Source organism: Saccopteryx bilineata, chromosome 3, assembly GCF_036850765.1.
Source record: "Saccopteryx bilineata isolate mSacBil1 chromosome 3, mSacBil1_pri_phased_curated, whole genome shotgun sequence".
Lineage (NCBI taxonomy): Eukaryota > Metazoa > Chordata > Mammalia > Chiroptera > Emballonuridae > Saccopteryx > Saccopteryx bilineata.
This window is the reverse complement of record NC_089492.1, coordinates 101,227,872-101,254,145: the sequence shown is the minus strand read 5'-3', so window position 1 is coordinate 101,254,145 and position 26,274 is coordinate 101,227,872. Positions and strand designations below refer to the sequence as shown.

At 41.7% G+C, this 26,274-nt stretch overlaps 1 protein-coding gene across 1 annotated transcript in view; it reads right to left on the bottom strand.

The window, feature by feature from the left end:
• Positions 1 to 324: 324 nt before the first annotated feature.
• Positions 325 to 26,274, bottom strand: part of CAMKMT (calmodulin-lysine N-methyltransferase) — a 395,453-nt gene continuing 369,503 nt past the window's right edge. Inside the window, exons 8-11 of the mRNA XM_066267038.1 lie at positions 24,529 to 24,603; positions 17,745 to 17,808; positions 6,648 to 6,779; positions 325 to 896 (exon numbers count right to left, since the gene is read on the bottom strand). Of these exons, the coding sequence (XP_066123135.1) occupies positions 819 to 896; positions 6,648 to 6,779; positions 17,745 to 17,808; positions 24,529 to 24,603 (349 nt within the window). The 3' untranslated portion in view covers positions 325 to 818. The remainder of the gene's footprint in view (positions 897 to 6,647; positions 6,780 to 17,744; positions 17,809 to 24,528; positions 24,604 to 26,274) is intronic.

The following is a 26,274-nucleotide window of genomic DNA, read 5'->3' as shown; positions in this document are numbered from 1 at the left end:
CTGATAAAGGCTCACTTTTCATTCATAGTCAGAGCCTAAATGTGCTCTTCTTGTACCTAAACAGATAATAAGCACTCAGCACACTCCTCCTCCTTGACACAACACATTGAGACTAATCACACATAATTGGAGAGGAGGAGCAGAGGGCTGGCCATGCTATTGTGTCCAGAGGACAAACGGTCAGTTTATGAGGCTTTGGGCTGATGTAGTCATTTCTTATCCATCTATAGGGAAAAAACCCCATCCTGTTTAAAAGGAAAAAAAGAATGAGCGAGGGAGGTAGAAAAAGAGATGGCAGTTTTAACACAATTAATTTGAGGGAGATCAGAAAGATAGGCTTTATTTCTATTAACCAGCATAGAATCGTCATGTTTGCTGTTTTACAGATTAAAAACTACTGCCACCAAAATGGAACAAAGACCAAGATATTTTTTTTAAATGGGGGTGGCAATAACCAAAAGAAATTCTGTCTCAATTAGAGGTAAAAATATTTAGGTTGCGCACAAATCCAATTCAAGTCTCAGACAGGCTGTTTACAGATATTGAAGGACAAACAAAGGTTTGGTGCAGGAAGAGCAACAAGCAGATTGAAAAAAGAGGGGTCCAGGTTGGCTGGGGAATAACGTGGGTGAGGACAGGTGGAGTTCATAATCCATATGTGGAATGTCGCAAAGGTGGTGGGGGCCCAAGTCCTGGGGGCTGGAAAGTCTCAGGGCACCAGCAGCTTGCTGCAAATTATACCCTTTAGAGATTTCTGGTTTTGTAAAATATTCCCCGTGCACTTTATGGTTTCTTCATCTTTTGAACGGCTTAATCTTCTATTCACTGTTGGTTAAAATAAGCAGAAGTGGGTAATGAAGGTTTTCTTCATATATCCCTTGTTTTTCCTTTTTCAACTGAAAACAATAAAAGAAAAAAAAAGGTAAGAAGACTCAGATTAGGAATTTTTACCAGTCGATTTTATGTTGAGTATAATGAGGACTTCTTATTTAAATATATTGTTCTGGGAAAAAAAATTTAAAAAGCATATTAAAATAGTACTCAGTGGTACTGACATGTCAATATTATGCATCAAGATGAGCACTGTGTGTGTGTAGGGGGTGGTGGTAGTAAAGAGTCACACTGCATCTGTGACCTTCATGAACTATGAGGCACTTCCGTGAAGGCAGGCCTGGGGGCTGGTTCACCTTCACCAGGCCAGCCATTTGGCATAGAAGCTGCTGCTCTTGGTCGTCTCTGTCCCCTGCCAGAGCCCCAGGGATTAGGCAGGCAGGCCTCACAGATCACTGTTTGGAGACCGTGGCAACACCTAGGCACAAGGGAAAGGCTTGTGAAGCCTAAGACATTTCAAAGACTCGCCAGCTTCTTCCTAGGGGTTTTAATATTAATGATAAGTAATTCAGAAATTCTTTTCTCTAAGGAGAAAAACATATTCTAACAATTAGAGCAGCAAGTTCTGATACTATTCAGGTGCCGTTCCAAGGGCCTTCCCATGACAGATTTTTAAAAAATACTGATTTGAGAGAGACAGAGATTGCTTTGCTGTTCCATTTACTTATTCATTCATTGGTTGAGTCTTGTATGTGTCCTGACCGGAGATCAAACCTCCAATCTTGGTGTAATGGGATGACACTTCAACCAACTGGGGGACCCAGCCAGGGACTCCATGACAGATTTAAAAATCTGGTCAGCATTCTCAAATCTGCAATACACTTTTTCTCATTGGCTAGAATAATTCTGATAGTCATATTTATATGTATTCTAGCAAATAATAATTTGCTATTTTAAAGACATTAATATTTTGAGCCAATTTAAAATTTCTGTTTTAATTTAGAAGGATCAGAAATAAATATTTCCTTTAATTATACACGGAGCCAATTCCTTTAGCTTCAAATCAGACAACACCCCCCACCCCCACCCCCCGAGCTAAATGAATGGCCCTAACATGACACTTTTCTGGATTAGTAGGTCTGGGGCATAACCTGAATCTTTTAAAACTGCATATTTCTTCTATATCATATTCCCAAACTGTGACCTGCCCTCACTACTAAGGACAAAAGCACTGAGCCCACTTTTCCTTTCCTATTGGGGAATGGAGGCCTTCACTTTCTAGTCCATCTTCCTAAGAGCTGCTGGTGGTACAACCAGCGACGTGACTTCATTCTGTTTTCCTAGAGGGAGTTTGTTCTATTGACAGATGATTAGAATAGTTTGTTCTATTGACAGATGTCTATTTAGAAAGAGCCTTGTGGATTTCGGTTGTCTCAAAATTACGACAGCATTATTCTCAAACACATAACCCTCGATATTGCTCTTTCATTAAAAGAGAGAGAGAGAGAGAGAGAGAGAGAGAGAGAATGCTTTCGCAAACTTTCCAAACCAAACCCACTCACAGGGACCTCCCAACTGTAAATACTTTTGATGTCAGTTGCCCTAGTGATAGAAGGAGCTCCCTGAAATATTTTACAGAGGGAAGAGGGGGCCAGGCTAGCTAAATTCTTCCTTAGGGATTGGGGATAAGGGAAAGTTGATTACTCAGCGTGAGTCAGCTGATCTACTCACTCACAATGCACTAATATACAGACTGAAATGAGCTCTTTATAAAGTCCCTGAGGTAATATGTGCGATAAATAATTCTTCTGTAAATATGGGTTAGAAATCACTCTTAACTTGGATTCTATGCTGACCTCTGGAGGCCAAAGCAGAGGCTTCCCTGCTGAAGGGGCCAGGGGCCAGCCCCGTGTGGCCGTAAGCCCTTCCTGAGATGGGACGAGCCTACCATCCTCTAAGGCAACACTGCACCCCACGCCCAAATCATTTCTGAATCCAGTCTGTTAGGTGAGGGTACTTGAACCCACACAAAGCTGTTAGAAAATATTTGCTTCGATGGGGGAATGTTATATGGTTTAAGAATAATTCCATTTGCCCAGCCTATACTTCTTTGCCCAATTAATAATTATAATTTTAAGAAGTAAAAAAGCACCTTGAAAAAAATGAACAAAAAGCAAATTGTGAATAAAACAATTTTTCAATTTCATAGGTTAAAACAGGGTCTTTGAGGACTGAACTAAATTATATAGCTACTATTAGTTGCATTATGCTTTACTTCATAATTGGATGTAACACGCTCAGCCTTGCCGTGGCGCGAACAGCAGCAGCGGGAGTGGAGTTCAGACTGTTTACCCTTTACAGTATCCACAATTATCAACAGCACACCACACAGATTATAAGCACCAGCCACTTGTAATGTGGCATTTTGAATAGAGAAGCAGAAGTGCAATATGGCCGTGCTTTTAACACAATGTGCTGACTTCACGGCCGAGCCCAAGCCTATTTTCATGGCTAAGTACAGAAACACAGAAAATAAACACATGGGTGGTTTTGCAAAAGTTGAAAAAAACCTATGGCGTGTAAAATTATATTTCAAAGACTATTTGCATGAACGAGAGTAGTTTTATCAACTAATTTCAAGCCAGCTGTAATCTCTAAGTCAGGTCTCTACCTTGCTAAACCATTTGCTATCTGACGGTCCTGAAAGGTCTGGAGCCACACCATCGGGGCAACGCATTTGAGTCCCAGCCTGGGGGAGACCAAGAGCTGGGGTAGGGAGCAAGAAGTGTTTTTATTTTTCTTCCTGTTGCCTGAGCGAACAGAAAGGCAGGATTTTAAAAACATACTACACCTTTGGCTGCCTGGTTCCTGAACACGCTGGCTGCACGGTGTGGGCACAATTTAACAAAAACACTGGCAGAAAAGTGCAGAATGGCACCGTTTTGATTACAGGCTTGCTTTTTAACGGAAATAAAATTTCACAGTTAACAATGAGAGGTGAAAAGTTTAAGAGGCAAAGCTGTTCCTCCTGATCACTGACTGTTAATCAGCTTCATGGGTGGTTGCCTAAATCTGTAGATTTTTTTTTTTTTTTTACCTTGCACTACTGCCAAGATTGTAACTAATTTTTCCCCCTGTTGTAAGAGGAGGGGTGGAAAACTCGGCATAGAAGGCAGCTGTGTATGAGTGACGTGAGGCACTAATGCAGAGGGCAAAATTAAAATTCATGAATCTCTTCACAACCATTTGTGTAACAAGATTAAGACGGGACAGCGGAAAAGAGCGGCATTATCAGGCGTCTTACAGTCCTCCAGCTGGTTACGCTCTATTCCAACACAGTAGGGCTAAGAGGATAACACGCAGCCTGAAGGAAAACGCTGCTCCTCCATTTGGGAGCAAGCTCGTCCCGGAGACCATGGGGTTTGGTCAGAGATGGAGAGGAAGAAAGCTGATTGCCGCTCAAGATGGAAAACTTTTAAGCCCTGGCTATTAGCACGCGGCAAACAAAAGCAGCCAGGGTGGAGGTTCCCGGCGGCGGCCGCGCCGGCCCCTGCGTGTCCTCGAGCCCGGGGCAGGCGGGCAGGAGGCGGGCAGGGACACGAGGGGACAGGGGTGCTGGCTTCGGAGCCGCCCCTTTCGCTGGGTGAAGAGCACTGGGGCTCGGCGAGTGGCAGGGACGCTTCCTACTCCCCCACTCCGGCTTGGCCCGGCTCGCTGTCGGGCCTCTGGGCGAGATCCTGCCCGGGCATTCTCTCTTGCTAAGGAGACCTCCACGTGCGAGCTGGAGGTGGGTCATCCGGCCTGGCTTGGTCCAGTCAGCATGCGGTTACACCGCTGCTGGTCCAGGAGAGCCGAGCAGTCCACCTTCTGGTGCAGAAGGAGCGAAGAAGTGAGGCGTTCTTTTGCTACAAGCACATCACCAAATCAGCGGCGATTGGGCTCATCATTAAAAATCAACACCATGCACGTTTGTAGCATTTACCTAGGACGCCCTAACTCCACAGAATATTCCCCTAGCCTAGGCTGAACAAAATGCAACTTTCACTCCTCACCAAAACAGTAAGAGGAGGAGAACTCTTTCTTAGTCCAATGTCAGCCAGGTGGAGAATTTAACTTTTAAGCAATTATGAAGACATAAAACGAGGCCACTTATTTATGAACATTTATTTTTGTGGGACCAATTAATCAGTCCATAGTTACTTTCAGAGCACTAACTGTATATATAAACATAAATATGCCATTGCAAATGTAAGAGGCGTGCTTAGTGGTTTACGAAATGGGTTATGTTTGGCAGGATAGTGTACAATGTTGGGAAAAGAGGAAGTTGCTGTCCACTAGCTGCTGACAATCTAAAGTTCTAGACAAAGGAAAGGTGGTCACCAAGGGCTCATGTTCCAACACACTTCAGGTTTTGTGGGAGGAGACTGAAGGTATAGGAAACGGAGGGCATCAGGCTCAGTGCTGCCTTCTCCATCTGCTTGGTGGAGAAACCCAAACCTTTGCTGTCCTGTGCTGGGACAGAGAAACTAAAAGCATTTGTTGTTCTGGAGAGAAAGTGAATGCCAATGACAATGAACAGCCATCACCTGATTCCTGTAGATCTAACCCTGCCCTTCAGGTAGAGGAGAGACCCCTCCCCTACTAGGTAAAGCCTCCAGGGCTATTCTTTTTGTTCGGGGGAGGGGCTGAAAAGGGCAACGTTGTTCTAGAGAGGCAGGTAACATTTGAATACCATGCCATTGTTTTTATTTTCTGATTGTGAGCAAAGGGTCCAATTCCAACAGTGAGAGGCAATGGTTTAACCCTTTCGGGTCACAAAGCCTGTTTTCTTCAGGGGCCTAAGAAGTGAACCCATTTCCAGAAGGTGAGGATTTCCTTTTCTTTGCCAAGAAGATCAGATCCACCTTGTATATAATTTTTCAAAAGTCTTCTTACATTATATCCTGGGTAACAAGAAATGCTAGTGATATTGTTACAAGCGAAAACTAAGGTCAGGCCTTTATTTTGCCACAGTCACAACTTGCAAAATGATGACAAGTCAAAGTCTCTTGTCAAGGTCAGACTAGTTCAGAAAAGGGAGACTTCTGTCAGGCACAAAATTACATAAGTAACATATGTTATGCTAGTAATGGTGACATGTATTAGCAAACATGAGATTCCCAAAGTTTTCGGTATAACTCTTGCCTCTCAGTGTCCTATATTGCTGTATACCTATAAATAATGAAAAGGCTGATAACATTGCTTTATGTAAGCAAGCTTAGAAATCACTCTCAGATAAGTGCTTTTGACCTAAATCTTGTCGCGCCTCGCTCTGACATATAACCCCACAACTGTGAAATTCTGTAGGAGATTTAACTGTCTCAAACTGCCAACTGACCCAGCCATAAAGCAAGCAGAGATAAAGATTTCCAGTCCAACATGATACAATTAGACATTCACCTTCTATTTATTTCAGTGCAGCTAAGCATTTAACCTACTTAAGAGCTGAATCTATTTCATTAAAATATAAATGCTTGTTTACCATTCATTCTGTGCCACCTCCCCTGCGTCCTACAAATTAGTCTATTATAAATGAAAAGATAACTTTGTTTCAGAGAAAGGAGTAAACAAGGATGGTTTCTGTAAAAATCCTTCGAGACATGCAAAGATAAAAGATGGCTTTACCACACAAAATAATCAGATATAAATAGTTGTTCAGAAGCAGCACACCTAAGAAGTACTTTAATCAAATATTTAGGTTACCTGCCAAAAAGACCATGATCTCTTCAAAATGCAATGCGGATTAAAGTGTTATCTAACACGAGCAGAAAACTAACCTTGGAGTGGAAGTTTGAAATGTGTTCATCATAATTTTCATGTCTTTGGATAGAGAAACCAGCTTTTTCAGCTAGATTGCAAAACTGGTTTAAAGTAGTCCCTCGGCGTGGGGCGAATACCATTGCTTTCCCCTAGAACATTAAAAAGGAAATTTACACATTTTAAAACTGGAAGGCAACCAAACAAAACAGACATTGGTCGAAGCATTTAACATACGGCTCTTAGTTAAAAACCTCAATTGTTCTTGAGATGTCTACACAGTATGGGCATTCACAGGGAGAATAATTTCACAGATAGATATACATCAAATAAGAAAAAAATATATATTTCACATTCAAATAGCCAGTGGCTTTTCAAACAACACATGTAATAAACAAAATGTGACTAAGTTGGTATTCTGTACAATACACACCTCTTTTGGGTCCAGTGGTTTAAACAAAAGCATTAGATTTTAGAGTAACTGGTCCAGGGCAGTGCCACCCACCTTGCGACTCGCTAGCAGCTGCCAATACATCCACAACACAGCTACAGAGCACGTGGCAACAGATGCCTATAAATGTTAGTTTATTGTGGCCTGAAAATTCAGTACCAAGAAATCCTCCGCAGAGTCTTGTAACCACAATCCCTATTGGAGAATTCTCGCATTTTAATCCTGCCACCAGCCTTTTCTGTGACCACGCTGTCAGACACAAAGCTACAAAGATCTTGGTTTCCAACTTCATTGAATCCTTCAAAATGGTCATCATTATAGCAAAGCAGCTCCTCACAGTACTCAAATGATTGCTTTTCAAAGAAAGTCGTATAATGAGGGTAAACGGGCTTTTCTAAATAAATTGCACAACCTTACAAGACTGTTGCAGTGGGAAAAATGGGAGGACTTGCATAAAATATACACCGGATTTCAGAAGACCATCCGACATGAAGCCCCACAACCATCATTTGCAAACTGCAGGGTGCACGTGGATGTTTCCTCTCCCTCTTAGCTGTTCACAGAATGGCTAAACTTCAGAATCTTCTTTTCCTTTTATTTTAAAAGATGGCTGTATGCTTTTGTTAATTTCAAGATTATACATCACCTTGATGAAATGCCACTTCAAGTTTTGAGGAAATCATGAAAACATGTCCCAGTTTCTTACGGAAGGTGGTTTATCATTCACACCTGCCAACTATTTATTAAGCACGTGGTACGTGTAGACAGTGGGAGAGGTGCTCTCTATACATGGTCTCCCATAGTCTTCAAACCACCAACAATGCAGAGATTATTAGCTCCATTTTATAGGGTGTTCAGAAAGGTTGAATAATTGGCCCAGATGACAAAACTGGTAAATGATTGGAAACTTATCTGACTCCAATGCCAATGCTTTTTCCTGTGTATTACACTGCCTCCTTATTAGTACTAGTGATGACAATAATAGTAATAGCTACCACTGTGCTAGATACTTCAGCCTTCCCTTTAATCCCCTCAACAATTTTCTCAACAACCTTGTATGGGAGACATTACATTTTACAGACAATTAAACATGCAATGAAGGGGTTGAAGAATATAAGGAAGAACTGTGTGGCAGAAAGGGTTTTGGACTTAAGGGGGGGTCTCCACCGTTAAAGAGCTGGCTCACCTTAGGAAAAAAACAAAACAAAACTAGTCCTAGAGCTGTGGAGCTAGAAGGGACCTGGGAGATTGTTAGTCTAATCTTCTCATTGGGCAGATGAGAAACTCAAGTCATTCTAGCTGACACGCTGAGTTTCCTCAGCCAGCAAATGGGAAGAACAAAACCTGCGCTGCACCCTCCCCCCAGGACATTGTGAGAATCACATGAGGCGGTGAATATGAAAATAGTTTGAAAAATAAGGTGAAATAGCCTGACCAGGTGGTGGCGCAGTGGATGGAGCGTCGGACTGGGATGCGGAAGGACCCAGGTTCGAGACCCCGAGGTCGCCAGCTTGAGTGCGGGCTCATCTGGCTTGAGCAAAGAGCTCACCAGCTTGGACCCAAGGTCGCTGGCTCCAGTAGGGGGTTACTCGGTCTGCTGAGGCCCACGGTGGGGGCACATGTGAGAAAGCAATCAATGAACAACTAAGAAGTTGCAACACGCAACGAGAAACTGATGATTGATGCTTCTCATCTCTCTGTTCCTGTCTGTCTGTCCCTGTCTATCTCTGCCTCTGTAAAAAAAAAAAATAAGGTGAAATAGATGTAAGTACACCACCTAACAATGCTATAACAATTCTCTCAGTTCTCTGTCTCTCACTCTCTTCCCCTCATTTACCTACACAGCACACTGATCCACCGTCCGGAACACCAGGCATGTTTTCAGACTGTGTTTACACGGACACGCACACGTGCAGGCACATATTCCAGCAGCGCCAGTCATGCCAATACTCGTAAGATTCTGTCAGCTTTCCCAATATCAACTGCTATTTTCAGGTGCTTAGCAGTAAAAATTCATTTTGATATGAAACTAGATACAATACAATCACAGCACAGGAGCAAAAGTCTCCATTAAAAAAAAAAAGATGAGGCCCTGGCCGGTTGGCTCAGTGGTAGAGCGTCAGCCTGGCGTACAGAAGTCCTGGGTTCGATTCCCGGCCAGGGCACACAGGAGAGGCGCCCATCTGCTTCTCCACCCCTCCCCCTCTCCTTCCTCTCTGTCTCTCTCTTCCCCTCCCGCAGCCAAGGCTCCATTGGAGCAAAGATGGCCCGGGCGCTGGGGATGGCTCCTTGGCCTCTGCCCCAGGCGCTAGAGTGGCTCTGGTTGCAGCAGAGTGACGCCCCAGAGAGGCAGAGCATCGCCCCCTGGTGGGCAGAGCATCACCCCTGGTGGGCGTGCCGGGTGGATCCCGGTAGGGCACATGCGGAAGTCTGTCTGACTGTCTCTCCCCGTTTCCAGCTTCAGAAAAATACAAAAAAAAAAAAAAAAAGATAAAATACTAGTGGGTCATTTTAGTCATTTCTAAGCGTTTGTGGCCATTCTGGGAGCTGGTTGCCCTTCTGGATTTCTTTTTTTTTTTTTCATTTTTCCGAAGCTGGAAATGGGAGGCAGTCAGACAGACTCCCGCATGCGCCTGACCGGGATCCACCCGGCATGCCCACCAGGGGGCGATGCTCTGCCCATCTGGGGCATCGCTCTGTCGTATCCAGAGCCATTCTAGCGCCTGAGGCAGAGGCCACAGAGCCATCCCCAGCGCCCCGGGCCATCTTTGCTCCAATGGAGCCTTGGCTGCGGGAGGGGAAGAGAGAGACAGAGAGGAAGGAGAGGGGGAGGGGTGGAGAAGCAGATGGGCGCTTCTCCTGTGTGCCCTGGCCAGGAATCAAACCCAGGACTCCTGCACGCCAGGCCGACGCTCTACCGCTGAGCCAACCGGCCAGGGCCCTTCTGGATTTTTGAATAATGAAAGTTTTTTATTTCATTTTATTTTTTTAAAGATTTTATTTATTCATTTTAGAGAGGAGAGAGAGAGAGAGAGACAGAGAAGGGGAGGAGCAGGAAGCATCAACTTCCACATGTGCCTTGACCAGGTAAGCCCAGGGTTTTGAACTGGTGACCTCAGCATTCCAGGTCGATGCTTTATCCACTGTGCCTCCACAGGTTAGGCTTTTATTTTTTATTTTAAACTCAGTGGCAAAAACTGTCTTAAAATTACAATAGAAGAGTTGATCTTTAACAGCTATTGTCTAAACCAGTGATTTTCAAACTTTTTCATCCATGGCACACATAAACTAATTACTAAAATTCAGTGGCACACCAAAAAATATATATATTGCCAATATGATAAAAAATAGGTTTAATTTTGATTGACTTACAAAAAAAAATAATAGTAATTTTCTACACATTTTTCTCCAAAGTGACCTTTAAAAAAATCAGGTGCCTATATTTGTATTTAAGGATTTGAGCTACCAAGAATTAACCAATCAGATGCAACCTTATTATGCGACCTGATCAGTAAGATGCAACTCTATTATACAACCTATATATATATATTATGGTTCAAGACAGGAAATAGACAGCTATTGTTGTGTTGGCTGTTGTCACTTTTTCATTTGACAATCTAAGGGAAAAGAGGTCCGTGCCCCTGACTAAATAGGTATTTCATGTGTTACAAATTCTTGAGTTACACCATTTGAAAGCTGCTGATGTAAGCTATTTATCATAATGCTCACAGGGCTACAGGATTCTTGATTGGATTGATGTTTGCATACAAAGCATCCCCATACCACACCTCCTTGTTGGTTGGGGTGAGCTGTTAGGGGGACTGCAACTAAGTATATGGCAGCATGCTCTACCCCAGGGGTCCCCAAACTACGGCCCCCGCGGGCCACATGCAGCCCCCTGAGGCCATTTATCCGCCCCCCCCCCTGCACTTCTGGAAGGGGCACCTCTTTCATTGGTGGTCAATGAAAGGAGCACATTGACCATCTCATTAGCCAAAAGCAGGCCCATAGTTCCCATTGAAATACTGGTCAGTTTCTTGATTTAAATTTACTTGTATTTTATTTTAAATATTGTATTTGTTCCCGTTTTGTTTTTTTATTTAAAAATAAGATATGTGCAGTGTGCATAGGGATTTGTTCATAGTTTTTTTTTATAGTCCGGCCCTCCAACGGTCTGAGGGACAGTGAACTGGCCCCCTGTGTAAAAAGTTTGGGGACCCCTGCTCTACCCAGACATCTCTTTCCTCCTTTCAGTCTCACTGTACCTGTCCTTCTCTAACCACCCAATCTAAAAAGCAGCCTCTCCCCCTTTATTTTTGTTCTTAGCACTCATCACCTCTGACACCTGTTATATCCTTGTCATTGCCTGTCTCCACTGGCTGGAATGTGTGCTCCATGACAAAGGGATTTTCCAATGTTTATCCACAGCATTTTCTCAGGGCCTCACATACAGTAGACACTCAATCAATATTTGTTGAGAGAATAAACTAAATCCAGATGTTGAATAATCTGAGAAATATGAGTCTTTGGGAATCCAAAGGCCATACTCTACTTCTTATTCTTTAGAAAAAAATCTTCCTCCAAAAAGCATGTATAGAGTCAGGGATTGTGATGGTATTTCAGAGGGCAGCACTCTGTGCACAATACTGTACCCCCAAGAAGAAGCAAGGGGAAGAGCAAGCAGGAGTCCTAACCTCTGATTACTCAGTTATGAGTTTTAACATGCTTTCTTTTTATTTCATTGCATACAGATGCCTTTGAGATGTGGACTCTTGGTTAGGAGGGTTAACAGAACACTATCCATTCATTCAATAAGCACCACTGAGCCCTACGAAGTGCCTGCCTCTACCCCATAATGAAAGGTGTTAGAACCCTCCCAGCTTCAGTGGAGGTGGACATTTTGTTCAGTACAATCAGGAGAACACGTCTTACATATAAGCTACAAAAATCAAAACAAGGAAAAAAATAGATTTCAAATTAGCCCATCACTTTAGAAAAATTATTTGCAAAGCACAAATTTCTAAGCATTCAGTCACAGAATCATTTTAAACTCAGAATAAACACTCGATTGAATGTAAAATTTTGACTGATGAGCAGAAATGTGAGAGAATTTGTTTATCCCTGGAGGGTAGTCCAACTGAAAACAACGACACTGTTTACATTGTGAGTGCAGTTGTTGTTGTTTTGCTAGACTAATCCATACTCACATATTAAAGGATGTGTATGTCTGGGAAAAATAAGAATGCTTTGGATTTATTTTAAAAGAAATATGCTATGCCAATGCAATGCCTTTATTCCTTTTCCATTTCCAGGCAACCAACTATTAATTAGTGATTACATGTTTAAGCTTATGTTTATTTTCTAACCTTTTCTTTACCTAGTTTCTGAGATGCTCCCTCTGCCTGCCTCCCCCTGCTCTCCCCACCACGTCTTTCTCAGCCCCCCTCCCTGGCTTCTCTTCTTCCACTTGCCCCCTAATTGTCAGTGGTGCCCAGAGCTCTGCCTACTTTTTATTCATATTCTATACAATTCTAGGCAATTGTACTGAAGTCTAGAACTTCAATTATCACTTATACATCAAAACTCACAAGTATCAGGGGTCCCCAAACTTTTTACACAAGAGGCCAGTTCACTGTCCCTCAGACGGTTGGAGGGCCGCCACATACAGTGCTCCTTTCACTGACCACCAATGAAAGAGGTGCCCCTTCTGGAAGTGCGGCGGGGGGCTGGATAAATGGCCTCAGGGGCCACATGCGGCCCGCGGGTCATAGTTTGGGGATGCCTGAGAAGCATTCACCAATGTCCAGGGCCCACACCCACATTTTCAGGTGCCTACCAGATCTCTCCATGGGGATGTTCTGAAAGTACCTTTAACATTCCATTCCCTCCACCAGCCATATGGCTTTTAGTCCCTTCCTCTGATGCTTGGAGTGAATGCCCTCCTGACTGTTCAAGACCAAACAAATACCACTGCCTCCAGGGAAACCTTCCTTAGGTATATAGTCACTACATGCTGTGCCCCTTCCTAGTACCGACCATTCCTGGACGCTCATGTATCAGTCTACCCTGCTAACAGCCTATGAAACTCTCACAGTGCCTGTTATTCATACCTACACCTCTACCCCACATTCCCTGGCACAGAGTTAGGCAGCTAGTAGGTGCTCAACAAACATTTTTTGAATCAAGATAGAGTCCAAACTCTTGAGTATCTCACATTCTATTTAAGGTGTAAATTAGAAAGGCCCACAAAACAAATAAAAAGAGCACCAGGCTGCCTATGATCAAGAGCTGGGCTGTTCTGAGCGATTTTGCACTGTCCACTATAGTCTCGCCTGTGTGTGTGCTACATCTCCACAAGGGACGGTAAATTCCTTGGGGCAGAGGCTCTGCACGCACGTACTCAACAGGCACCCACGTGGACTTCAGAAAAGAACTTCTAGGGCTAGCTAGGCTTCTGCTCTGAGGGTCTTGTGACCATCTGAGGTCTCTATTCCTGTCACTGGGAGAGCCAGGTTTGGCTGAACACAGCTTTTCACCAAAAAGAGGGGAAGACTTGCCGGGCCCCTGACCGAGCCAGCAGACAGAAACCCAAGGCTCCTTCGGCACCATCTCCATCCGGCACTGAGTGTCCATGCTCACAAGGCATTTTCCCTGAGAGAGCAAAAGCAGAGGTTTGCAGAGGTGCATAAAGAGACGTTAGATTTTTTTTTTTTTAACTGAGGAAATCTGCCAACAAAAAGAAATTGCTCTTTTAAAATGAGAGTCCAGGTCTACATTTATAGCACTGCTTGTGCTACATGGGCAGGACTGCAGGAATTTGGCGGTCATGTAGGGCCCATTTCTGAAGAAAGTTAAATGAACTACATAGTGGTATTTAAATTCTTGACGATGGGTCAGTGGCAATGACAAGCCGGAGAGCTCTCAGTACTCCACCCGGGTCCGTCTCCTCTTGGTCCTGAGTGGACTCACTCTGTCCAGCTGGCGTGGCTCCCCTCCCTTCAGCCAAAGCCATCTCAGAAGAGTATTAATAGATACCATGTGCTGGTTGTCATTTCTGGACTCAAGTTCAACTTGCAGGCTGCTGTGGATATTTTAAATTACATTTGGGTCCTCTCCTATCAGTCACTGGTGATGTTCTTTAAAGAGCACAATGACAGGGGGTCACCTATCAATCATCAACAAGAAGAAGCCACTCACTGGAGGGAACAGGGTGGAGGGGGGAAGGCTGCTTCTGGGAATGAGTGAAACTTGCTGCTTTCATTCCATTTTAATATTTATTTTTTTCTTTTCTTTTTTAAAGTTTTCTAGAGAGTCCCTGTAGTATTCTAGCAGCACAATGTTTTACTATTTCTCTCAACCAGCAAACTGAGGAAAGTTTCCATTTGGGACAGCTAGCCATTGTTTCCTGCTGAAATTTGGTGCTGCCTAAAATGACTTTCCAAGCACAAGTGCCTGTTTGGCAGAGAATCCAAGCTCAGCACTGGGATTTGAGATTGCTAGGAGCCCACCCTGGTGGCTAAGCCCTCCTTCCCAGGGTCTGTCCCCCTCATTCATGACCCCATTATAAAAACTGAAAAGCAGAGAAACTTCCTCTCTAACTACTTTCTCTGCTTCTAGGACTCCAACTGCAGAGAGCTGATTTGCCCTACCCAGAAATCAAAGAGCCACACCCCACAAAGTGACAGAATTCATTTCTTCCCACAGCTTGACACTTGAACCTCCGTGTTACAATTATTTCATTCTTGCCATCTAGTAGTCATCTTTCTCCCTTCACACAGTGCAGGCTGTCTACAGTAGAGTGTCACCTTCACCCAGGTGATTAGTCCCCCGGGACCAGGGCAGAGCCTGCTGCAGGTATGCAGAACATGGCTGCAGGGGAGACACCGCAAGCCCACCGGGTGCAGAAACTGCCCTGGGTCCAGGTCGAGGAAATGGTTCATTCCCTTCCTGTCAGCATTTCTTTGAGGAAAATGTTTGGAAAGGGCCCCCTCTATTCTCTACTCATCACAGCCAGAAAATCTCTCTAGTTCTTCAGGGTAATAGGAGCTAACATATTGCCTGAGCCAATGGGGTGCTAAAACTTTCCAAAACATTGGGAATGGGGAGTGAGCACACCCTTTCCTTTATAGATGGGAAACTGAGGCTTTGAGAAATGAACCCAGTGGCTAGACAGGAAGAACAGACTTGGGTTCTGTATGATGTTATTTCTGATTCTACTTACTACATTTTGCCTTCAGAAACTGGGGCCTCCTTGGAACTTGAAGCATTTGGCTCAAGTGCAGTTTCTGTGGAGCACCCAAGGACCTTGTTGTATCTCCCATTGTATCTGCTGAGCCTTGAATTACCACGAATACACCAAATTATTTCTCTGCGGGTCTCTTGGGGCACTTTCAGACGTCTGGGCCACAGAACCATGGAAGAGTCATCTGGGCTCAAGAAAACATTAAAAGCAGCTATAACTGTAATGAAATAACACCTTTGTTATTATCATCTTGTCTTGGACTGCGACTTCTACAACACATATACTCAGCAGGGGGTGGTCCTTTGGAAGCAGAAGAGCCAGCCCTGAGACCTAAGAATAGTTCAGTTTTTCCTCTGGTTACCCCACTGGCACCGGATATGGAGCTGTTGGTCACTGCCAAGTCCACATGTCCCTCCTAGGGTCCGCCTGGGGGGGAGGCCTAGGGAGTGCGAGTGTTGCGCCTCCCCAGACCTCCCAATAGGGATGAGTTTCCTGAATGGAATCTTGGAATGTCCGTGTGCCATCCACACCTTGGATTTCCTCCTGGACAGTGGACCCCTTACCCCGTAGGCCAGAACATCCAGCAGCCTTGTGACTGAGGGGCCCCTACTCCCACTTCTAATGCTACAGATGGGTGCAGGCTCCTCTGCTCTAGCCGCCCTGCTCTTTACACAGCATAGGTAAGCCCCTCCTACTCTAGGCCCCTGCCTCGTCCTACTTGGAGCTAAGGGTGAGTATCAGCTGTCAGTAGGAGGGCTACTGTCTCCTATCAGGGGGGCTGATGTGTGGAGACACATTTCAGGCAAGGAGGGAGTGTGGTTCCAGGTCTAATGGAGGGCACAGGAGAGCTGCTAGAGACTCCAGTCCAGTCTGCATTTAGGTCTGTTCAGAGCTTGGACAGTTTTCTATTGTAAATCAAGAGAATGATTCTCTTGATTTACAATAGATCCTGGATAAATCATGCAAATCTGCTGCAAAATGGAATATTTGCCACAAATAGGCTTTGAAGGGATGTTGGTGACGAGTGCAGTACTGTCTGTTCAGTGGAGATCCAGAGGTCCTTGAAAGCATTGTATTTATGCCCAATATGTTTTCACAGAGGCCTTTCCATCCAAGAATCTCAGTGCCCTCTCTGAAAATCCTGATCTTGCAAACGCTCACAAGAATAACCCAAGGCTCATGGGGAGGATGGAGAGGCCCCAAATTCCCTTTTCTACCCTCAACTTGGGAGAGAGCATGGAGCATGCCCTTCTTTGCCTCAAGACCTACTACCACCCCACACAGGGAACCGAGAAGGCTAATTGACTTTAATTGATTACCACTTACAAAGCTGTGGTTACTCCTCTGAGAGGCCTATTTAAAGTTTCTGAACTATACAGAGATAACAAAACAAAAAGCAACAGTGTAAGGCAGAGGATGATTATCAGATTGCTCTGGGAACCTTCAGTGTGAAAAGAGATATAAAAGAAATATTGAAAGGTATTAGTTTGTAAGTTTCACTGAGGTCAGAAGACTGGAGCAAACTCTCTTTTTAAAAAGACTTTAGAAACAAAACTTTAGAAAATACACACATACACACTGCAGTCTTTTCTCAGATAAATGTGAGTTCCTGATTTAGAATGCATTAATATTGTTAACCTAATTTAAATTTGATGATATAGCAAGAGCCTTACATACTCATAATTTTTTTTTTTAAATGCATGAGCTTTAAACTCGTTTTCTTACTTTAAATAGACATATATTAGCTCTCCGTTTAGGCTGCAGGACCTCCTAGCTTAGTATAACAGCCCAAGAAAATAAGAGTGAGCACAAACTCTGTAATTTACTCACAGGCATAAATGGATATATAAATGTAAAAATGTGCACAATATTTTATGCCATGCTTGGCTTCATTGTGATCTAATGTTTATAATATGTAAATAATGGCTTCCTTTTAAAGCAAAGAACTTTTAATGTACGGATTTATCTGCAGCCCTTTTCTTTAGTAAAAACAGAAATAGAAAGAAAAAAATTCTTTTGCAAAAAATAAATACCCAATGACAAAGGTTATGGTGGAAGGGATTTAAAATGACAAACCTCAACAGAAAACTTTCAATATCATACTTCTACTTTAATATGAAGATATTGTTATCAAAGGAAAAGACTCAAGAAATTCTTTGATAAAAATAATCTCACACTATCTTTGAAGCGGTTTCATTTATTTTACTACCCACTGTGTTTCTTATCAGAAGGCCAAGGGTAAGAAGTTTCCTAGTTATGATTAGGAAAGAATCTGATAGATCAGAAGACCCAATTGAAGTTGGACATAATAAGTATTAAAGTATTACATGACATTAATCCTGCCATTCCATTACTCTCTCCATCTTTGTGCACAGACTAATTATTCTGAAGCCAGTATTCAGGAGAAAATAGAAACATACTCACCCTGGGCTGGAGTAATCTCTTTATTGCATCAACAAGGCTGGCTCTGTACTGGTCCAGAAACAGGCTGACATTAAGAAGAGAACAGAATCCAGATTAAACTGGGTTTTCAAGTCTAATGATAGTAATGGAGATAAGTACAGGGCCAATTACACATGTTTACTCAACACTAAAAAAAAAAAAAAAAAAGAAATTATTTCCTTCTATTCAAGTATCTTACTGGGGAAAAAAATATATGTTGTGGTCAGTGGTATGATACCAAAGCCAAGTCATCAACAGGCAGTGGGCTAGAATTCACCACACAGCTGGGCCGTACGTTGTTGCTAAAGAGACAGTTTCTAAGCTTCTGTCTGGGGGAATCATCTGGCTGAGAGGAAGCTCTCCTAGCACTTCCTGTCATTGAGCTTATAGACCTGGTTCTCTGCACAGCCAGGCTGCTGTGAGGCCACCCTCCAACACAAACCAGCAGCCCTATGACTTCCAAGCCACAGAGCATCTCAGGTGGTGATGGTTTTTAGTGACTAGGAACAGCACTGAGCTCAGAGTCAACCAGTGACCTGGGACTAGATGGTTCCAAAAACAAAGATAAAGTTTAGGCAATGTGTCAGAGGCCATGACAACTCTGAGTCCTCCCCAATCCCGATTTCCAAGGTGATTTTTTCCATTCACTGTCATCTTCTCTGGACTCTTGAGAAATTCTGTTGTTGCTCTGTCATCCCTTTGGCTGGGTCAGTTTGACCCTGCCTTCACCAGGCCTTATCTTGGAAGCTTAGAACCGAGTTTCCTTAATCTGGGACTCATCGGCTAGAACCCTGGGCAGCCTTGTGCATGAGCCATCCCATGAGGAGCCACGGTGGGGGCCATGCTCCCACCTCTAATGCTGCAGTCTGGTGTGGGCCCTTCTGAGTTAGCCTCTGGGCTCCTCACACAACATGAGTAAGTGCTGCCTATTCTAGGGCCCTGCCTCCTTCCCGCAGCCAGAGGAGAGCACCACCTGTCAGTAGGAGGGCTGCCCTGAGGATCTGCACTTCAGGCAAGGGGCAGTGTAGCTCATGGTTTAATAGAGCTCTGGCTCTGACCTTTCTGCTGTGTCACCTCGGACAGATCACTTCCCATGAGGCTTCAGTGACTTTCTCAATAAACACTCACCCATGTGGCTGTGGTGGGAATCAAATTAATAATATATGTTAGTTGGCAAATATTTGTCACCACCGACTACATCCGTGGGGCTGTTCTGGGCATTAGAAATAAGCTGTGAATAAGACCATGCGCCCATCCACAGGAGCTTCCAGTCTATTCATTTGTGCACCACTAGTTCTAGCACAGTGCATACACATAGCAGGGACTCCATCAACATCTGCTTACTGCCTGACTAGCAGGCCAACCCTGTCCTTGAAATCGAGGAGCTTATGTAGGTGTTAGGTTCAGAGATCCTGAAACAGGTTGTAAGGAAGAATCGACATTCAGGTAGCATGTTTCACAAGTAGGTTCTCTTCCCATTCTCTCATTTGAGAAGCGGGGAGAGCAGTTTATGAGAAGTTTCCAAGAAGTCAGTGTTTAGGTTTCACCATGACATGACTAGTAGAGGGTTCTATAAAAGGATGTTTTGAGCAATTGAAAAAGAATACCCTTAAGATGAGCTAGCAATCATGTCTAGAATGGGAACCATACCCTATTCTTCCCATCAGTCAGGTGACCTGATTACCACCCATAGGGAAATTTTTATTGTTCCATAAAAAAATAACAAACTTAAATTTTAGAGCACAGAATACTAATTCAAATGCTATAAAAAAACTTGCCTTTAAATCATAGCAATCAGTGATTAATATCCATTAAGGATTGATAAGAAAGAAATCAAATTATAGCTAAGTGATTTAAAATGTTTCCTCTTCAGGACTAAATACTATAATCTTTGGTGAGGTATTGATATTCTAAGTTTTAACAGTTAAGCGTTCTGGTTTCATTTTTTTGAGAAGACTATCATGGGGAAATATCTCTATAAGGTACTCAGGCCTATAGAAAACCCGACTGGTTGGGATACATAGCACTAAGCAGAAGACCATGCTGTTTATACCCATGCAGCCTAAAAGCTGGTAAGGTTGTTAGAATAAATAAACAGCATCTTAAAAGCTGAGTTTAAAACTTAACCTTATAAAGTACCATTTCTACTTAATGTTGGTGCTGGTGACAAAGACATTAACATCAGGGCTTACTGGAAAATGCAGCTTAACACACAGTATGCGTTCCAAGCACAGTTATTTGAAAGGTAAGTTTGTCTCCTCCATCACTCCAAATTAAATTTTCCAAAAGTAATTCTTGTAGTTCTCTAAGTGGTCTTTGTTCCAAGCAAGCTGACCTTTCTCCTCAGCTCTGATGCAGAATTTATAATGCTTTGTAGGATACGTCCTACGAGCAATTTCAATGTGCTTTAGTGGAAGTGATATATAATCTCCTGAAAATTCACCCCTTAAATAAGTCCTAATGGGCTCAGAGAATAGCAGTAGCTTAAGTGGGTCTATTTAAAAAGGCTGAGTGGGTCAGTGATTGGGATGGAGATACCATTTCAACTCTCCGTTCAGTTACTGATCAAAATGCACTGACAGTCAGTCTAGTTTGGCCATTAAAATACACACAGGCACGCACGCGCGCACACACACACCTCTCCATCATTCACTTGTGGAATCAACACTTGCTTTGTCCCATTGATCTGAGTCACAGATTTCATGACAAAGGAAATGTGCTGGGCCATTTTCATCACCTCCCTTAGAATCAGCCAGTTTTGTGCAGAGCACAGAACATTTACAACTCTTCTCATAGGGAAATTAATTAATGCAGAGAACAAGAAGGCATTTCTCTGTCACGGTCCACAAAAAGGAAGACCTCTATGTAATTTTCAAGGTGAAATGTGCTAAATTCACTGTTTCAGATTAACTTTTAGCAGAAGAACAGCCTCTGTCAGTAGTTACCAACTGATGGCTGTGGAAGCTGGCCCTGCTGCCTTATTCTGATGTCTCTGGGCTCTGGCCCTGAGTTTCAAGATCTGTGGGAATTTGTAACATCTTCTTTGGAACTGAGTTTCCTCAGGTGTGAGTGGAAAGGCCTGACTACATTTGGGCTCAATATCTTTTCAGGTGTAAAGTTCTTTGAGTTGTGATTTAGAAATATCCATGATTACAGCATCTGGAAGAAAACAAATTCTAGAGACTATTTTGAGGGGAAAAAAATTTCACAAAAACTAAACTTAAAAAAAAATCATTAAGAGTAAGGCAAAAATAATAGAAAATAGTAACAACCCACTGTACATAGTAAAAATGCTGAGGGAGTGAGGTGACGCCCCTTCCCTATTTCTTTCTAGAGCCTCAGGCTGTAGGCGTGTGCAGGTGGTAATAATGCCTGACCTACATACTTAGCTCCGTGAGCCAAGTCACGGGTGGCATTGCAGGCTCACTTTCCAAGCCTTTAGAGAATCCAAATGCACAGAATCATTTTTATTTTTGCAGAGCTACAATAAACTGGAAAGCCATCAAACACTGAATGAAAGTGTTCATTGGATAAAAAAAAAAAATCTCACTTCCAGACTCTTAGATTATTGTGATTGAACAGGAGGCTGGAAAGGCAGTCTTAAAATTAACAATCACTTGCTATTCTAAACTCAGCAAGGACTAGGCTGGACTACATTCCAGCAGAAGGGAACTCATATTAAATCCAACATTAAACAAGTCAACTAAGGGACTTAATAGGCAGGGTTTTTTTCTACATGTGTGGTTAAATATTTTAGTATTTTGATGTTTGTCAACAGCATCCTCTTGCAGGTGTGACTGTGCCTAGATTTTTCCCTTCTGTTTATTTCCAAGTTGACATTTTACAAGTTATTTAGGAACTGTCGAACCATGAAACTGTATTTCATTGTCAAAAATGCTGAATGGTGAAATAATGACTAGCTTTCACAGTTTGCCTTTTTATTTTATAATCTAGTTGAGCTAATAATTTAGATGTGAACCAAGAGACTGTCTCTTCTGGGAAATAAGTTATTTCCCCCAGTGCCCACCGGTTTATTAACGTCCGAATGTAAATACATGAATATATGAATGATTTAAGAACATAAACATATCACGGCTTGTTGTAATCATGTGCATTTTACTTGAATCACAATGTGGGTTTGGAATAGGTTTGTGAATAGAGCTTGTTTTCATGTAAATGGGATCAAGCAGTACCACTGGTTAGCTATTCAGGGAATCAGACAATGCTACCTTTGCTGGAAATGCTTCAATAAGAATTTAATCCATGTACCTAATATTTGAACTCTGACTCTTGCTTCATGTTCCTGCGGCCTAATCCAGATCTCATTGGCTGACAATGACTAAAGGATGCGGGGAGACTTAAAAGATCTATTTATGTGTGGCACCTATTTTTGGCACTGGGTATTTCAGGTTTCACCTTGGAGGTAGTGTCTAAAGGGAGCTTTCTTTTCCACCTCTGTGACATTCTTCTTCTAAAACAACAAAACAAAACAAAAACAACACTTTGTGGCCAGCCTGCCTGCCTGCCCTAGAAGCAGCGAGGCAGTAACTCTGATAGAGAAACGCCAAACCCAAGGACATAAAGAACTGGCGGAAGCCTGTGCCTCACTGCTATATGCACAACGTGCATATTATAAACATCACTGTACTTTCTAAGTTTCTAAGCAGCTTACCCATCTCTGTGCATATGAAGAGAGACCATTACTAAAGCATTTCCTTTGGAAATAATATCAGCATTGCAGGGAGAGTAGCTTAATGATTCACATTTCCTAATGGGAAATTATAAACAGGCTGGCACTTAGAACACCAGGAAAAAAAAAACAACAAACTTAATTCATGCACAGAAAAGCCATTTATAAAATGAAACTTGTTTAGTTCATTTGAATTCACAAATTCTCACAGAGCCACTACATGTGTGTGTGTTTGTGATGTGTGTATGTGCGTGTGTAGATACTGGATTATGTTATATATTTGTAATGAAAGCCAAGTGAATATGCATTATGTATACCAGTTGTATACATAATTCTGTTGTTGGCTAGGAAAAAAAAGACTATTTTTCAAACATATTGTGTGGCTATTTTTAACCTTACTGAGAACATTAATCAGAAAAGAGCTTAAATCTTACTTCCTCTGCTTGTCTCTCGGGTACAAATAGGATGACACGGTGTGAGTGTCCACAACACAAGGTATGACAAAGACAGGCTGTTTTGATATTTGTGCAAAGGACAAATTTAACCTAAATCTCTTGGCCAGACCTGACTTTCCCCACATAATCAGAGCCCATCCATGTGTGACCCTCGTCTAAACCTCCAAGAAGATGCTGCCCTCCTTCCCTCTTTCCGCTGCTCTCTGATCTGACTTTCATGCTTAATCTGATCTAATCCTGCCAGCATTATCTTCATCTGTGCAATGAAACCTGGAGGATCTTTCCTCATATTTGGTGAGGAAAGGCATTTACTAAATTACTTGCTCAAATAATGTGGTAAGATTTTATTTCTTTATTTTTCACTAGATGAGGTAGGTAATATTGAGACACAATATCTGTGATTAATCAGAAATCTCTTTCTTCCTTCTTTGGAACACGTTTTCTGAAATGAAAGTTCAAAGATTCTAAAGGGGCAATGGACAACTAGAAAATCTCAAGCTAATAATAAAACAAGATATTTACATTTTTGTTGTTGAGAAATACTTTTTAGGAGAAAAAAGAAAGCAAATCTAATTTTATTGACCTTGGTAGATAAGTTACCCACTAAAAATTGTATTTTATAGTAATAACAATAATAACTTCCTGAAAATTTCACTCCATTTATTCAACTCTCTGATAGGAAAAGTCTTTGGGTTCTGGATCTTATGACTGGGTTTATCAACATAATAGATCTTTAGAATCTGAACCTGTGTTTTCAAATCTAAACTGTCCATTAAAAAAATCATGATAAAAATACAAATAAGATCTTACTCTTAACAGGGAAAATAATTGTGACTTGTCAATGTTTCCCATATGCTGAAACAATTATTATTCAACATGCATGAAGAAAATGCATAAGATTAGTTGAAATAATTATTAAGGTCTGATACATATTTATCCTGTAACTTAGGATCAGACTTTCATTTAGAATAAGTAGACGGGGCTAAAAGAAGACAAAATATGTAAATTATTTTTAAAAAGCAGGCATCTGACAGAGATTTTAAATATTATTTGCATACCAATAAAATGTAATTTTATAATTCTTGTTTTATGTATAATTAAATATCATAATTGAAAATATTAGATAGCAAACCTACATTTTAAGAAAAGCTATTTCCCTAAAGATATTCCACAGATATGTTTATTTGCTGTAGCTTATATATGTGCACACACACATATATATTCCCTGATATCAATAGTCAGATCTCTCCTAAGAAGTAAGCTAATTGAGCTGTTTGTGTTGATAAACTCCTTTTTCTCCAGACTATTCCTCTCCGAGCCATAATTATTTGCAATTTGCCTAAGTCGTCCATTTACTGATACGTCAAGCATGAAACAGAGGCAATTCCAGAAAATGGAAATGCTTCTCAAAATCAATCTTTGGGAAATAATGTGGTAGAAGTTACTGTGTGATAGAAGACTACCTTATAACTGTCACATGGAGATGAATATTAATTTGTTGAGGTTAAGGTGGCTTTGTGCTTCATTTGTTGACTTTGCTTAGCCGTCAGCAAAGCAGCACAGCCCAATTACTCCAACAAAGCTATTTTTTCTAACAGTTTTATGATTTTTATGTACTTACCAGTCAGCACACATAACCATGTCAAAATGTCCTTCCAGTTGAGAGACATCTGTCTCATTATCCCATCGTAAAACGCTTGAGAAGAAAAAGATTTTTAAAATTATACTTGTTTTTTTTTTTTTACTTTTGATTTTGAGCTATTAACATTATTTTTTGTGGCACTTGAAATTATTTAAAAAGTATATACAAATTATTTCAAAAGGTATAATAAAAAACTAGGAATGTAACTGTTTATTCTTCAAATCTAGAAGAAGAATTCTCTGTTTAAATAGTTAAACTTTTGTGAGTTTTTATCGGTTTTTGGAAACAAACTAGGGAAAAATACCTTATCTTTACTATAGTCATTAAAATTAGTCTAGACTCTTAACATCAACGAGGTACATACTAAAATCAAAGTAGTCCCCATTTGACTGAAATACAAATTTATAAAAATAAATGATGTGAAACTCTGTATATCTATTTCACCTGGCATGTCATTAATTTCTTACTAATGTAATGAGCAATCTGGCAAGATCAAAGAAAAAACTTTCACTTTGTAGTTCTCAGTTTTTAGGTGCATTTAAAAATTCACCCATCTTAACACAGTCTCTAAAAGAGAATCAGGTTTAAAAATCACCAAAGATCTCACCATTGCTAAATTCAGGTCAGTACTTAGTCTGCACCTTACTTGACCTATTATCCTGGAACTCTCCCATGAAATCAGGTTCCTATATCCAACTTCCTATTTTAATATTTCCACTTGGACATCTAACCCACATCTCAAACATAATATGTTCAATATTATATTCCTCATCATCTTCCCCCAAATTCATTTCATTTACAGTCTTTCTCATCTGTTAATTCCATCTTCCCAGTTGCTCAGGCCAAACACCTTGACTGTGTCCTTGACCCTTCTTTTCTGTTACACCCACATTGGCTATGCCAGGAAATGTGATTAGTTCTACCTTTGAAATATGTCAAAATCCACCTTCTATCTCCACTGCTCCCACCCTGGAAAAAAAAACTATTATCATCTTTCATATGAATTAATTCTTAGCCTCCTGCTTGGTCTCCCTGCTTCCACCCATCACCCTACAATCTCTGCTCAAGACAGCCAGAATTATCTTTTCAAAACATCAAATCACAAACCTTCTCTTCTTACTACTGTGCAATGGCTCCTCTCTTCACTCATAGTAAAAGTCAAAGTCTTTACAATGACCTATAAGACCCTATTCAATCCAGTTACCATGCTGACCTCATTTCCTATTACTCTCCCCATTGGTCTTTGCTCCAGCACACAAGTCCTTTATACTTTCTTGAATACATCAGGCATGCTTGTGTCTTAAGGTCTTCAAATTGGCTGCTTCCTCTGTTTGAATGATTTTCCTTCATATAACCACATGGCTTATTCCCTCACCTTTTTCAAGTCTTTGCTCAAATGTGTTACCTTCTCAAGGAAGCCTACCCTGACCATTCTACTTAAAACTGCAAGCATTAATTTCCACTCTGGTACTCCTGAACCCCCTTAACCTACTCTTTATTTTCTATAGTAGTAATTATCCTTTAATGTGCTATATAACTAAATTATTATCTATTGTCTCTATCTTAGGTAGAACGTAAGCACCACAGGGATAAAGTTTGTTTTTTATTAATTTTAATTTTTTTATTAAGTGAGAGGAGGGAAGACAGAGAGACAGACTCTTGTATGTGCCCCAACTGGGATCTACCTGAAAAGCCCCCTACAGGGTGATGCTCTGCCTATCTGGG